At 40.5% G+C, this 16,708-nt stretch overlaps 1 protein-coding gene across 9 annotated transcripts in view; it reads left to right on the plus strand.

The window, feature by feature from the left end:
- The first annotated feature begins 8,078 nt into the window (after positions 1-8,078).
- Positions 8,079-16,708, plus strand: part of GRIA2 (glutamate ionotropic receptor AMPA type subunit 2) — a 169,690-nt gene continuing 161,060 nt past the window's right edge. For 3 of the 9 annotated variants that reach the window (XM_082461693.1, XM_082461694.1, XM_082461700.1), the window contains exons 1-2: positions 8,080-8,526; positions 9,087-9,227. In XM_082461693.1, the coding sequence (XP_082317819.1) occupies positions 8,439-8,526; positions 9,087-9,227 (229 nt within the window). In that variant the 5' untranslated portion in view covers positions 8,080-8,438. Of the gene's footprint in view, positions 8,527-9,086; positions 9,228-16,708 lie in introns of all 9 variants that reach the window. The other 6 variants (XM_082461696.1, XM_082461695.1, XM_082461697.1 and 3 more) reach the window with 4 other exon arrangements.

Below are 16,708 nucleotides of genomic sequence, written 5' to 3' on the forward strand. Positions count from 1 at the left end.
CAGGCAAAAATGAAAGGGACCCACTGAGTCCTCAAGGATATACTGTACAGCAACAGAGAATATAGTCAAGATTTTATAATGATTTTAAATGGAGTATAATCTATAAAAATCTTGAATCACTATGTTGCACACCTGAAGCTAATACAATATTGCAAATCAACTACACTGCAATTTAAGAAAAGCTGCTATCTGAGGGTCAGGCTTCTAACTTAGCATGCATCTAGGGGCTGGCCAACCTCCTCCCTGGAGACTGGGGAAGCCAAGCAGACACGTCCCCTGCTTTCTCCCTCCAGTCCTCTCTAAGTTGCTAAGTTGCCAGTATCCCCCTCGAAGGATCTTGTACACATGTCTGGACCCCCAGCTTTGGGGCTGCTGCCCAAGGGACAGGCCCCAAGATCGCCAGCTCTGATGGCCAACAGGGCTTGCATTCATCAAGAAGCAGTTCTTAATGGGTGCAGGAGGCCCCTCCCCATTCCTCTGTGGCTTTACACCGGGGTCCAGCACAGAGAGAGAGCAGGAAAAACACCGATCTCCAAGTTTAAGCCCCTGGAAGGGGCTTAATTACTTACTATGCCAGCTGCTGTCTGAAGACCCACCTTCCAATCCGCCTGCATCTCTAGATGCGGACTACAATTCTCCCCTTTGGGACACTGACAGGTCTTGGCACGTTCTCAACTGCTAGAACAAATAAGAATGAGGATGGTGGCTTGGGCAATCACAAAGGTTTCAGAGACAACCCGGAGCTCGGGCCAGGCTGATTGACAAGGTTTTATCTTCCACACCAGACCACTCTGTCAAGACTGGGAGAGGTGGTCGTTTTATCTAACGTGCGGAGACCAACACACAGAGTCAAGGAAAATGAAGAAACAGAGGAACACATTCCAAGCAAAAGAACAGGATAAATCTCCAGGAAGAGATCTTAGTGAAATGCAGATATGTGACTTACCTGATAGAGAGTTCAAGATAGTGGGCATAAAGATTGAATCATGAAGAAATAGAAGATCTGAACAGACCAATTACTAATAAGAGGCTGAATCAATTACTAGTAAAGGGGTTGAACCAACAAAGAAAAGCACAAGATAAGATGGCTTCTCTGGTGAATTCTACCAAATATTTAAAGAAGAATTAATACCAATTTTTCTCAAACTCTTCCAAAAATCAGAAGAGGAGGGAACACTTCCAAACTCATTTAATGAGGCCAGATATCAAATCCAGACAAGGACACTACAAGAAAAGAAATTTTCAGACCAATATTCCAGATGAGAATTCATTAAAAAATATTCAACAATTCATCCCACCACCACCCCCTACCCCGAGATTGGGATTGACATATATACACTAATATGTATAAAATAGATAACTAATAAGAACTTGCTTATTTATAAAAAATAAATAAATAAAATTAAAATTTAAAAAATTCAACAAAATATTAGCAAAGCTAATTCAACAGTACATTAAAAGGATCATACACCATAATCAAGTAGGATTTATTTCAAGGATGTAAGGATGATTCAACATCTGCAAATCAATCAGTATGAAATACCACATTAACAAATGGAAGGATAAAAATTATCAATAGATATAGAAAAAACGTTTGACAAAATTCAATTCTTTTCATGATAAAAACTCTCAACAAATTGGGTATAGAGGGAATGTTCCTCAACATAATAAAGGCCATATATGACAAGCCCACATCTAACATCATACTCAATGGTGAAAAGCTGAAAGCTTTTTCTCTAAGATCAGGAACAAGACAGGGGTGCCCACTCTCACCATTTCTATTCAGCATAGTACCAGAAATCCTAGCCTGAGCAATTAAGTAAGAAAAAGAAATAAAAGACATCCAAATTGGAAAGGAAGAAGTAAAATTGTCTCTCTTTGCACATGACAAGTTACTGTATATAGCAAACCCTAAAGACTTCACCAAAAATCTATTAGAACTAATAAACTCAGTAAAGTGTCAGAATACAAAATCAACATACAAAAATCAGTTGCATTTCTGTACACCAACAATGAACTATCCGAAAAAGAAATTGAGAACGCAATACATTTATAATAGCATCAAAACGAATAAAATACTCTACACTGAATACTATAAAGATATTGATGAAAGAAATTGAAGAAGACCCCAATAAATGGAAAGTTATTCTGCATTTATGGATAGAAGAATTAATATTGTCAAAATGTCCATACTACTCAAAGCCATCTACAGAGTCAGTGCAATCCCTATCAAAATTCCAATAGCATTTTTCACAGAAATAGAAAAAAAAATCCTAAAATTTGTATGAAATCACAAAAGACCACAAATAGCCAAAACAATTTTGAAAAAGAAGAAATAAGCTAGAGGCAGACACTCTGCTTTCAAACTATATTACAAGGCTTTAGAAACCATGACAGTGTGTTACTGACATTAAAAACAGACAGATAGATCCATGGAACAGAATAGAGAAATAAACCCATGTATATATGGCAAATTCGTTTCTGATAAAGGAGCCAAGATTATACAATGAGGAAATGATAGTTTCTTCAATAAATGGTGTTGAGAAAACCAGATTGTCACATGCAAAAGAATGAAATTGGACCCCAATTTTACACCATACACCAAAATCAACTCAAAATGAATTAAAGACTTGAACATAGAACCTGAAACCATAAAAATCCTAGAAGAAAACATAGGGGGTAAGCCCCCTGACATGGGTCTTGGCAATGATTTTTTTTTGGATTTGACACCAAAAGTGAAAATAAACCATTAGGCTTACATCAAACTAAAAAGCTTCTGTGCATCAAAGAAAACCATCAACAGAATGAAAAGGCAACCTATGGAATGGCAGAAAATATTTGCAATTCTTATATTTGATAAGGGGTCATATCTGAAATATATAAGGAATTTATCACAATAGCATAAAAACAAATAACTTGAATTAAAAATGGGCAAAGGAACTGAATAGACATTTTTCCAAAGAAGACACACAAATGGCCAACTGGTACATGAAAAGGTGCTCGATATCATTAATTATCAAAAAGATGTAAATCAAAAATCATAATGAGATATTACTTCTCCTTTCAGGATGGCTATTATTAAAAAGACAAGAGATAGCAAATGCCGGCAAGGATGCGGAGAAAAGTGAATTACTGTATACTGTTGGTGGGAATGCAAGTTGGTGCAGCCACTATGGAAAACAGTATGGCGTTTCCTCAAGAAATTAAAAATAGAACTACTATATGATCCAGCAATCCCACCTCTGGGTTATACCCAAAGGAAATGAAACCAACATCTCAAAGAGATATCTGTACGCCTATGTTCACTGCAGCATTATTCATAATAGTCAAGGTATGGAGACAACCTAAATCTCTGTCAGTGCATGAATTGATCAAGAAAATATGATATATATATAGTATATATATTATATACTATGTATATTATATATATAATATATATAAAAATATTCCACTGTGGAATATTATTCAGCCTCAATATGCATGGACCTGCATGGCATTATGCTAAGTGAAATAAGCCAGGCAGGGAAAGAAATACTGCATGATGTCACTTATATGTGAAATTAAAAAAAAAAAAAGTCATACTTACAGAAACAGAGAATAGAAAAGTGGTTGCCTGAGGTGGGGGGCAGGGAAGGGAGAAGTTGGTAAAAGGGTTCAAACTTTCAGGTGTAAGGTGAACAAGGTTTGAGGATCTAATGTATAACACAGTGACTATTGTTGATAACACCTCATTGTATAATTGAAATTTAGTAAGTGAATAGAACTGAAATGTTCCTACAAACAAACAAGGGTAAAACTGTGAGGCAATGAATGTGTTAATTAACTTGATGGGGATAATCCTTGCACGATGTATATGTGTATTAAATAATCACATTTTATACTTTACTTTCTATTTTATTTGTCAATTATACTTTAATAAAGCTAAAAAATTAAAAAAAAAGAAGTGTTCTCTTTACCTACATCTCAACCTTCATCTGGTTAACCTCTACTTGAATCAATTTAGGTGTCAGCCTTTAGTGATTTTCCTCTGCCCTGAGCTCCAAGATATAACGTGCATAATAAGTTTTGTTTTTGCCTTGTTATATTTCTTAATCATATGCCTATTTATTTCATTTCTTATTGCCTTTCTCACATGGTCCTAACCATTTACTTACTTGAATGAAGTCCGGAAACTTCTTGAGGAAAGCTTCTGTTGTACCCATGTCTTATCCACTGTTACGTCAAGCTCATTATTTAGAATATCCTTGTCCCATTTAATTTGTCGAATTAATTAATGGATTGAAACACTTTTCCAATATATAGTTCTGCTATAGGATTGCTATTAATTGGGGGTAAAATTAATTAAAATCCATGTAATCAGAGCCCCTAAAGGAACCAAAATGAAAACTTCACTTATTCTTTCCATTTTTGGACTTCATTCTAAGTTCATTTTTAAAAATATACAAAAGCTTAACTTTAGATATATGTTTTGAGTCATATAAATTGATTTTATTCAATCAATGATCGAGTGTGTCACAAAAGAAAAGAATAATCAATATTGTCTCAATCTGAATAGCTATTTAGATTAATATTATTCTTTATCTTAATTAAAGAACTGAAACTCCCCGGAATGAATCTCTCTTTCTATTTACTGTCCTGAGTGATTAAAATCCTCGTGTTTTTTCTTCTATTTTAAAATTTTCTCTGTCTCAGCCAATAATGTCTCAAGTTTGGAACCTGGCTTCTTTCTGCAGAATCTGCTACCCTTGCTATCTCCTGCCGAAAGGGGCATGGAGCCACCTTCTTTTTTAATGCTAAGTTGCATCCAAGCCTTTCCGATAGCCTACATGTTCACAGTTCCAGAGGATCAATAGGAAGGTAGGTGATGATCTTCACCTTATTGAGACTTCATCACGGGAAACTATGGCATTGACATTTGTAATCCAATTTTGGTAACGAATTCAGCTAAAATATGCTCTGCCAGTCATTTCAAAGCTGTCCCCCCCCCCGCCCCTGTCCCACCCCCTCACACACATAATGACTTTCCTTAATGTTTTTTCATTACGGAGCACAAATTAAAACTTCACAGAATATGTACGCATATATAAAATCCTAAGCATTGCAAACCAGATTTACAAAGAAAATTATTATTTCCTATATTGAAACAAAGACTGAGTAAAACAGAAATGAAAATTTTATGTATAATGTTTATTTCTAGCCTTAATGCTAAAATTATATTTAAACATACACACAAAACAGCAACAGTAAAAGCGACCAAGCAAACGAACAAATGACAGAATGGATAATATTTTTATTTCTTCCATTTTTACTGTAATTTATCCTTGCTTCAGAAACCCTTACATTTTAGATAATTATCAAAATTGAACAGCAGAGGGCAGAAAATAGCAAACTGTTTCTTTGAGCACACTTTTCTATTGCAGTCCTGGTAGTTTTGAAATGTTCAAATTTGATTTTATTATTGATCAATATGAGGTATTTTCTTGAAACAGAGTTTCTCAGCATTAAAAATACATTGCAGTATTTTTCATTTATTTGCATAACCACTTCCTTCAGCCAATTTAAATTTATCACATTGATACTGACAGTATTCTATGCCTGAAAAATGTTATGTAATAAATGTTATAGTGAATTTGAAAAAGTTCCATGAATGATAATATAAGTACAGTGATGTTAATTCTGCAGGAGATGTATCTATATACGATGCAAAAGGTACATGCCTTGTGAAAGGCACATTAACAGAAAAACAGTTGAATTACAAGTCATGCCTACTAAAATTATTTCCATTTTATGTATGAATTATAATTGGTCACTAAACAGTAATACTTGCCTTGAGTTATTACATATTATTTACTAGGAAAGGTGCTTCTATGATTCAGCAAATTCTTATTTTATATTGTTTGTTTTTATAGAATGTAATTCAGTCAATTTTGAGTCCATCTTTTTCCCTGACTTTAAAATAGATTAAGATGAAAATAGTTTTTAAAAAGTCCTCTTTAAAAAAAAATTAATTTACATTGACCCATACTTCAACCATGACCAATTCTCCACATTTAACTTTTTTTCTCTCTCTCTCTTCTTTCATTCCTAGTTACTTGGCATGAAGTTGAAGTTTTTCTTGTGGAAAAAAATTGAATGAAGAAAAAGTATGGCTGAAAAAAGTATTTTTTATTTTGCCCTGAGCTGTTATTCATTCTTTTACGCATTATATTTTAGAGAATAATTCAAATCATTTTGGTGCCTTACATCACAACTAGTGATTGAATAGATAAGATGTATTAATTATTGTTTATAGTGTAAATTTGGATATATATTTATGTCTTCCTTACCATTTTTATTCTTTTTAAATTTTTTAAAAGGCTAAATGCATTTTGACGCACGACACCTGTTATATGCAGAGAAGTGTTTATTAATGGACTAAAATAAATTCTTGGTGATAAAATTGGGAGGTATTTTTACCTGTAGTATAATTGATAATGGATATTTTAATATCAATTAATAATTGATTAATGGATATTTTTTACTTCCTGCTTAGGAAAACATACCGAAAATCAAAAACAGGGAAAGACCATGATTTGAAATCAGGATTACAGGATTAGAGAGCCATAGAGGCCGCTTTGCTCATCTTTCTCATTTTCTTAAAAATTGAGGCCCAAAGTGGTTAAGGGTCAAGTATGAGACCCTACAGTCAACAAGGAGGCTGTACGAACGATACTAATGGGACGAGTGCACAGGAAAGCAGCACGATAGACTAACTCTTGGCGTTCTGACATATCACCAGGCTACGCCTTCCGTATCGTGGGCTCCGATCTCCTGCCTTCTGGAAACAGTCACGTGTACTCAGTCGTCCTTGATTGCTTTGTTTAAACCGCAAAAGCCATAGTCGGAGAGAGGAATTTCTGCCACAGCAGGTCCCAGGCATGAGTGGCAGGCAGTGTGAGGCCCCTAAGTTCCCACGGGGAAGTCCAGGCTTCCATCCTGCCCACCACCCCCTCCCCGCAAACTTTTAATCCCTAGCCTCATCTTTCTTCTCCAGTGGCCTCCAGTTCGCGGGTTCAAAGCGGTGAGAGCTTAGTTTACTTTCTTTGGGCGGAGATATTTTCAAAACTCACGACCAAAACGCGATGGAGCAGCCTGTTTCTAACTCAGTCTCTGGGAAAGCGTGTGCAGCTCAGCGGCCTCGCAAGACTTGCTTTTAATTGCTTTATCCTACGAAGCTTTCCTTGAAACGGAGTCTTCTGCTTTCAAGCTGTGTAAAGACAGACTTCTAAGGAGCCAAGACTACACATGTCTCTACGACGGGGCGGGGGGAAGGGGGGGAAGTCTGCAGTGAAAGCTGCGAGAGGGACCCGCACGCAGCAGGCTGGGCACAGTGTGAAGATGGGGTTTCCATGCAAAGTATTTCACAGGTTCAGTCTTGATCTTCTCCGGTGCGGCTTTGGCCTTCAGAGATAGACCTCGGGGTTCTCCCTGGACCCCGGCTACCTCCCCTTTAGCTAAAGTTGACCGTTTTGGAACCCCTCCTCGTGGGTGTTTTGTTCGCTCGCTCGCTTTCCTGGTGGATCAGGGGCGGCGGGGGGCAGCGCTCCTCTATTGCTAGGTGGGTTGTACAGGCGCTGGCAGATAAAATCGGAATTGCTTGTATCGTACGGCAGCAGGGCCTGGCGAGAGAACGCTTCAGCGCCAGCAGCACGGAGCCACTCGGCTTCGCACGGCAGCCGGAAACGGGCTTGGCCGCGTTCGGTCCGGGCTGGAGCAGCTCCCGGCGCCGCAGCTGCCGCGGCGGCACAAAGGTAGCGCCGCGCCGCGCGGGCGGGAGCGGGGGCGCTGTCCGCGGTGCTGAAAGGCGAGCGCCGGTGGGCGCGACAGCTCGCGAGACCCGAGGTCTCGCCCGGGGGCCGCGGCGGCCCGGCTCCGAGCCGCGCTCCCAGCTCCGAGCGCGCGACGCCGGGGCGCGCGGGGCGCGCAGGGGGAGGAGCGCCCCGGCCGCCCGCCCGCCCCCCGCGACTCGCGCACGCGCGCCGGGCCCGTCTCTGGGACTCGCGTGTGTGCGTGCGTCTGTGTGTGTGCGTGTGTGTGTGCGCGCGCGCGTGTGAGAGCGGGGAGGGGGAGAAGCGCGCGAGGGTGCGTGTGTGAGTGCATGGGCGCGTGCTGAGTGTGCCGAGGCGCTGGGACCACAGCGGCAGCCTGCTGGAAGCTGCATCCAGCCAGTCTCCGGGCTTCGCGAGCGGGGACCGGGCGCAGGGCGGCAGCCATCCGCAGGACCTGGGAAACAGGGCTTCCTCTGCCGCCACTTCGGGGTTCTAGCAGCTCGGTGCTACATCGCTGTCTCAAAATGCAGAGGATCTAATTTGCCGAGGAGAACGGCCAAAGAAGGAAGAGGAGGAAAAGGGGGGAAAAAAAAGAAAGGGTATTTTGTGGATGCTCTACTTTTCTTGGAAATGCAAAAGATTATGCATATATCTGTCCTCCTTTCTCCTGTTTTGTGGGGACTGATTTTTGGTGTCTCTTCTAACAGCATACAGATAGGTAGGTACCCTTTGTGCTCTGCTTTTGAATTGTGCATAATTTGGTGGTAATCTTTGTTCACGGTGGACAAATTAATTCATGTCATGTAGACTTATGTCATACCTTGACTGCATTCCAGGTTTAAACTGCCTGGAATATATATGTTTTTCTTAGGATGAGGCAAAGGCAGAAGACTATGCCTCTGATACAAGAGACGGAAAGGGCTTCTCATTAATGACCCCCAGATTTTTATTCCTTCTGCCGTCACAGCGTCTTCCCGTTTGTTCAGCTTCTCTAGGGGTCTGAATGCTCAGCTTGTGATCACTAGGAAGGGAGGACGTTTCTGGCCACCCACCTTGCCCTCGGGCCCCCCTGTGCCTTGACCCTCGGCCTAGGATGCTGCCGCCCCCCCCCCCCCGCACACGCACACGCGCACACACACCGGCTCCCGGGTCCGTGGATGTGTTTATTCGGCCTGCTAGTGTGGACGAGGGGCTCCGGGGCAGTCGGGCGCTAGCGGGCTCCCCTGCTTTCCGCCGGGCGCTGACACTGTCCTCCCGCTTGGTGTTTGTTCTTTGCAGGGGGGCTGTTTCCCAGGGGCGCCGATCAGGAATACAGTGCATTTCGGGTAGGGATGGTTCAGTTCTCCACTTCGGAGTTCAGACTGACACCCCACATCGACAATTTGGAGGTAGCCAACAGCTTCGCAGTCACCAATGCTTGTGAGTAAGGAATATTCATGCCCTTTCGGGGGGCCGCACGCGGAGAGCGGGCTGGTGTGTGTGTGTGAGTGTGTGTGTGTTCCTGCGTGTCCGTGTCGGGGCGCAGTGACTGCACGCGCGCGTGCGTGTGGCAGCGTCGGGGGAAGGTGTCGGCGATCGCGGGGACCCCCGCTGGCTGGGGCCTGGGGGGCGGTGAAGAGCCGGCGAAAGGCGGCGGAGAGTGTGCGCCCTGGGGCTCGGGTGGGGTGGGTGTCGGAGGTGAGGGGGCGTCCTTGGGTGCGGGGCTCCCGGCGTAGCTGGAGTCTTCGAGGCGAGCCCTCCACCCTTGCGCCCCGCGGGCACGCGGTGCCTCGGGGCGCGCCGTCGGGCTGCTGGGTAGACGCCACGGCCCCGGGCTGGAATCCGCCGGCCCCGCTCGGGGTCCCCGTGCGGACCCCGTGAGCCTGTGTGCTCCCCCGAGACGGGACTCGTTGTCACAGCGGCCCCGCAGTGCGCTCGGCACCCGAGGCCCCCCGAGGGGCGCGGCGCGGCTGACGCAGGCCGGGGATCGCGGCCCCGGGGCGCCGCGGGCCCTCTCCGGCCGGGGCGCTTGTTCGCAGGTCGCGGGGCTGCCGCCGAGGCAGCGGGAGGAGGAGGACCCGAAAGCGGCGCGATGCGCCGAGTTCGGAAGCTGGCGAAGCCGCCGACCAGCCATTTTAGCCTCCGCAGCCGTCCTGCTATTCCCGGCGCGGCGCGCGGTGTCCGGGGACCGGCCGCGGAGCTCCGTCCAGGCCTCAGAGTGTGGGACCCAAGCCATTAAGTCCCCGCGCGGTTCCGTGGGAGGGCCGGCGGGCCCGGGTCCAGGCGCGGCCGCCCCGGACCCCCTGCCCTCTGCCAGCGGCTGGCATCCTTTCCTGCCGGCTGGGTGGCGGCGACTCTTTCCGGACTTGACGTTCTCAGTGTTCATTGCACAGTTGACAGTTTCGCGGGGGGACTTGCAGATGGCCCCCCCTCCCACTCTGGCTACCTGCAGAGGAGCCAGCGGGACATGACCGCAGAGGAAGCCCGGCCGCGGGGTCCCCACGGTAGACAGGCAGCTGGTGGCCGTCCCGCCGCTCCGTGATAAGCCTTCATCGTAGAGCCCAGGGGTTAGCTTGACTGTAGTGTCCGAAACAGCCTCCGCTAGGTTTGGAGCTCCCATCCACCGAATGAATGAAGGAACGAAACCACTGGCTTTGACCCATAGAGCAGGGGTCGTCATCACGGTCCTGCTATGCTTAGAAGTCAACTGTTCATGAAAACCTGTTTAAGAAGGTTTCAGTGTTGTGTGTTTTCTTCACATGTTGGTTCTAAGTGAGAAAAGGAAGTGGGCATGGTGGGGGGGGAGAGAGAGAGAGAGAGAGACAGGCTTAAGTGGATTTGCAGTTTAAAAAAAAACTCCATAGAAGAATATAATAATATATATCTTGGAAAATGTATATATATATATATATATGTATGTATACAAAGAAACCGGCTGTAGTTTAATTTTTGAAGGCTTTTACGCTTGACCTGTTTACCTATCAAGTAAATTATTTTATAATTATTCATTTTATTTGATATCAGGTTTCCGGTTTTTTTTTTTTCCTGGATTGTGAGTTTGACACACAGTGGTGCTAAGTATCTGACTGTATGTAATTGTATACTAGTGTGAAAATGCTGTGGAAAGTAATGAACCTAAGGCAAGATGATTATTGGAAGGATCTAGATTTTTTAAACAAGGTGAAAAGAATTTGAAAATGGTCAATGACAGAGAAGTTCACTCATTGGTGAAAATCATGCCAGGGCCTGGCTGAGAGCACAGGAGATAGGTTCCCTGAAAGCAATGAATATGTCTTCATTCCAAATGCTGAATGACTGTGCTGGGCCTTGGTAAAGACTAAAAATAATGGTTAGGTAAGGTTAGGTGACTAGTTTAGGTCCTCAGTCTCAATATTTTTGGATAGATTTATTTAATATAAATTTTATTGAAATGAGATATGCAGGCAGAAACTGTACATATATTAAACACATATATAAATCCATACATTTCCACAGAATGAGTACATCCATGTAATAAGAGATAGATTTCATTTAAAAAAAAAAAACCACACAATTTAATTCGCTTGACCACAGTTCTGAGAAAATGGGAAAATCAGATCTTCATTTTGCACGGATTTTTTTGTTGTTGTTTTTCTTAGAAAATGGAGCTAAAGTAAAAAGTTACATGTCTCCAGGTCCCAAATTTTCTCCTCCATGGATTATTCTAGGACACTAAAACAGATTATGGTGAGGAACTGAATGCATTTTCAAGTTTCCGACCCGGGAATTCAGAGCCATGTTCTCTGCAACTCCCGTGTTATAAGTAGTCTTACTGATTGCTGAGCAGAACTAGTTGAGGCCCTGGTACAGAAGAGAGACTCATTGAATAGAATTTTCTGGAGCTGACATTAACTCGTCGACCGGGCACTCAATTTCTTCATTCCTTTGGGAATTTTACAATCTAGAGTTTGCAAAATGAAATGGAGTGTTTGTATCCTTTTTTTTTTTTTCCCCCCAAGAGCAATAGAAAATGTAAAATTAGTTTACCTCTTTTCAGAGAGAGAGAGAGAGAGAGAGAGAGAGAGATGCTTGTATAAACTACACTCACAAAGTTAGCAGTCAAGAAATGAATGGAGATCTCTAATATCAAATTTATTAAGATGAGTCTTGATCACTTAAATCGTGCTCAAGGCTTTTTCTCCTTAGCCTTTGTTTCCTTGTCTTCTCAGTCAAGGGGACTCCATGATTCTTTCCTATATGAAGTGGAAGCAGCAGTGTCAAATATGTTGATAGAAACCCAACCGACTTTCTCCCATTTCCTCCAGAAATCTAAGAAATTCTGCTTCTTAACTCCAGTATTAAAATGTGTATCATCAATCAGTGTTCATAAAGTAGCTTGTCCTTCCTCCGAGTTAAACCATAAAAATCCCATAGGGTCAATTTAACCCTAAATGGAACGTATAAATTTAATATATTAAGAAAGCAGAGTTGTAAACCTTAATAGTATAATTTCAAAATAGGAAAGATATTAGTCTGCTAATTGAGTTGTATTCCTGAGATGGAGGGACTTCTTTGGAACTGCTGAGGCCGATGGGGCTTTCAGGCTCCAGCAGGATCCATGGAATGGGTTAAAGTTATGCGAACGAAATGAAGTCATTATATTCTGAACTGAGTAAGTGACTGTGCAGGGTCTGAACTCCCTCCCACTCCCTCTTTCACAGTCACAGTGGGAATAATGGAAGGACCTACTTGTTCCCATTTGTTTCCATGGGTACCTGAGGAAATAAAGACAGATTTCCAATTGCTTACTTTCTCCTTTTATTTTCTCCTCCCTCCCCACTTCCTTTCCTCCTTCTTTCTTATTAGCTAGAGAGCCTACTAAGGTGAGTTTTCTTTTTTTCCTTGAAGGTTGCTTAAACATAAGACTTCAATATGAGAAAATCCATGAAATCAGAAAAATAAATAAATTAGCATCTGATGTTCAACAGTTGAATCAGTAATGGGCCTCAAGAATTCTTTCCTTCCTTCCTTCCCCTCTGCCCCCTTCAGTATTTGCTGAGTGTCTTCTAGATGTCAGAGAATAAATGAATGCTGTTCCTATAGTAATTCATTTTTTCCTAACCTTTCCCCTCAATGCTCTTTCAAATAGTTTTCAAATTCTTTTTGGCCTGGACGCCTTTCCTGTGCACTGTCTGCTGGGTCTTGTCTAAGAAGTTTAGTCTGAGGATGTGGAGATAGTCTAGTAGTTTTTCTACAAAAGCAATTTATTACAGTAACTCAACATTTTTGTGAAAATAATAAATGTGATATTGGCATATGTGTATACACCACATATTGTGTATAGGTTAACAAAATCAACAGCAGGTTTTAGGCGAATACTACATATGTTTGCATTCTAAAAAGTTTTAATAAAGTTTAATGTACTATTTACTAAAACTTTGTTTTAGTAAATTTGTTTTATTTTAAACAAAATAAAACTGTCTGAAAGGGCTATGAACATGAGTATTTATTTGATCACATAGGGCTTTGGAATTAAAAATATTAAATAGTAAATGTCCTCTTCAAAATCTTTTCTATTTTTTACTGAAAGACTTTGACAAATAGCTATTAAGCTATTTAAAAATAATTTAATAGTTTCATATTTCAATTTCATAACAATAAATTATAAAAATAATTAAATTTCAAGAAACAGCAGATAAAATCTACTTTTCCTCTAAGCCAGCAGATGGAGATGTTGGAGAAATACTGTTCTTTTGTAAAACTGCTGCGCACACTGCCTTTTGAAGCAACGTAAACCTGTTCATTTAGAGAGATGGAAGAAATATGTGTAAATGGCATCTATTTTGGAAAAACTCACTTAAAATGATGTGTTTGAAAAATAACTCCGAATGCCTTTTAAGAAGAGTGCCTTCGATTTTATTTTTAAAATAGATTATCTTCAATGTTCTTGTGAATTTGATTTGGAAAGAAATTCAGGAACATCATTGATTATAAATGCTCTTGGACAAGAGAGAATTCTAAAAGTATACTTTTTCCTTGGAGAAAGAATCAAGACTTTTTAACCTTGACTCTTCAGATCTTATTTACTTACTTATTTTATGGGAGTAGAGTTGATTTACAGTGTCGTGTTAGTTTCAGGTGTACAGCAAAGCGATTCAGATACATATATATATATATATATATATATATATATATATATATATATATAATTTTCCTTTATAGATTACTGCAAAATATTGAGTAGAGTTCCCTGTGCTATCCAGGAGGTCCTTCAGATATTATTTTAAGGTATATTTCTTATCATTGAATTTTAGTCATGAATTATTGAGATTGTGTATCTGTGTTCATCACATTAATTGGTGCTTGCTAAACCTTTATTACACTTTGCATGAATTTGTGTGTGTGTGTATGTATAGTTATAGATTGCGAGTAATTATAGATTGGCTGGGCTATCATGTTTTGTCATTTTGTTGAGGTAATTACGAGAGCCTGGCGTTACCCACTTTAAAGTATGCGAAAATTTCATAAAACCAGAATCAACTTGGATGCGCTTAAGCAATTATGAGAATTTGTGGTGTGAAGAAAACTGGGGACAAATGTACCAGAACACAATACCTTACAACCTGGGGTGTAAATCTTCGATTATAAGCAATTGGAAGTTACAAAGAATGAAGTAGCTCTTAATACGTGAGAATAATTAATCATTGGACTTTTTGTAGTTAAGCTTTCATACTCCATGTATATCACGAGAGAATTTCAAGAAAAGACATTATACCAAACAGAAATCAAAGAATGGCTTTGGTTGAAATATTCTATTTAGGATGTGAGAAACTGAGTATTTAAATAAAAATTACTGTATGAAACTATAGAAGCTTCATAGTAACAGGGATTTATTCCTGTGCTATTCCTTTTTGAGGTCTCGAAGACTTCAACCTGCTGACTCAAGAGGTTTCCCTTTCATGTCAAGCCTTTAAAGTGATGGGGTCATTGCACCTTGACATTAGGACCATAAAATGCTGATTCATGCCAGAGCCCAGATTCTCTCGGAATCTCTTCCAAAAACACTTACACTTTCAGACGTTCTGGAGTCCTGACAATGTTAAGGAAGGCTGTAGAGGACCAGTTGTTTCCTGGTTATTCCATCAGGTGTTGCCTTATGGTTGACTTTTCAAAGAGCGTGGGCTGTTTTCCCTCCTCTTCCTCTGTTCTCCTCCTTCTCCTCCCTTTTAAAAAAAGTCAGTGAAAGTGCTTAATCTGCAGAGCAGATGCTACTACAGGAAATAAACTTAAATTGAAATAGATTTTTTTTTTTTTTTTAGGTAAGCAGAGGATATACTCCACAGAGCTAAAATCTTGTATTAGATTTAAACATTTTATTGGGATGTTAGTGGCCACTGGGTAAATTATATTTTTCTTCTTTAACTGAATTCTACTGAAGATTCCCCAGACATGATTAAAATCCTAGCTCTTTTATTCTGGCAATTTTCATTCAAATTTTCTGAGGTTTTCTCTAATGTTCTGAATAACTCATTGCCAAATGTCTTAAGTAACTATGCCTCGTCAATACAATAGGAAAATTAGTTGTTGAATTCAAGGTTACCCACGATTTTTTTTCGAATCTCAAAATCACCCACGATTTAAAAATTTTCTAAAACTAAAAGGTTTCTCAAAGCAGGTTTCACTAATTTGGGAGAAAAATGAATGTGATTCCTACAGAGGTGTCCATTAGTAGTCTAATACCTATTATTTTTGGTTACTATTCAGTTCAAAGTATTTTGTCATTTTTGATAATGTTAATTTATAGAATGAAGACATTTAAAAATTAACGTGGAGAATGAAAACATGCCTTTCTTAAAGGCAGGGTCATGCCACTGCTGGCTTTGTATCCTTCACGACTTTTTATCTATTACACAGACTGCATATAGCAGAATGTCTTGTTATAGAATTATACTTGTTAAAGTCAGAATTTTGCTCTTACGCTACTTTTGGATTTCAGAAGAAACAATTTATTTGGTAAAATCTGCCTCCGATCCTATTTAGATTGAGGTGTGATACATTTTTCATTTTCATCTACAACTTAGATATGTTCAAAGTTATTATGTTTATCCCTAAAGCTACATTGCTCTATGTTAAAATGCTTTGCTGAAATAAATGCTGTTGGGGTGATGCAGAAGCCGTGTTGCAGTGGTTAGAATACAGGGGTCCTTTCTCAGGGCCCTGAGGACTATGGGTGGGCCCAGCTTCCATTTTTGTTTTGGACTTTACACAAAAAGTGACTGTTCATATACCTTGAATAGCCACAAAATTGTCTTATCCAAAAAGTGACTGTTCATATACCTTGAATAGCCACAAAATTGTCTTATCTCCCCCCAACCCCCCATCCCCAGGATATTATATACCACAGTTTTCTGTGAATCCTTCATTTTTTATTTAAATTAAAAAAAAGCCTCCAATATTTATTTTATTTTATTTTTAATTAATTTTTACTGGAGTATAGTTGATTTACAGTGTTGTGTTGGTTTCTGCTGTACAACAAAGTGAATCAGTTATACATATACATGTATCCACTCTTTTTAAAATTCTTTTCCCATATAGGTTATTACAGAGTATTGAGTAGAGTTCCCTGTGCTATACAGTAGGTCCTTATTAGTTATCTGTTTCATATATAGTAGTGTGTATATGTCAATCCCAATCTCCCAATTTATTCCTCCCTACCCCCTTTCCCCCTTGGTAACCATAGCAAAATTTTTACAAAGCACCGAATTACAAAAATATATATTTTTTAGAGATATTTGAGAATGAGAAATTTATAGACACAGTTTCTTACGGACCAGTTGCTTTAATATTTGCACTAATGGGTGTGATTCTTTTATATGCATGTCTTTTTTTTCTTTTTTGTATTGGCAGTTTATCCTTAGAATTTGTTTTCCAGTAATTTAGCT

This window comes from Balaenoptera physalus (assembly GCF_965194825.1).
Source record: "Balaenoptera physalus genome assembly, chromosome: 5".
NCBI classification, from domain to species: Eukaryota; Metazoa; Chordata; class Mammalia; order Artiodactyla; family Balaenopteridae; genus Balaenoptera; species Balaenoptera physalus.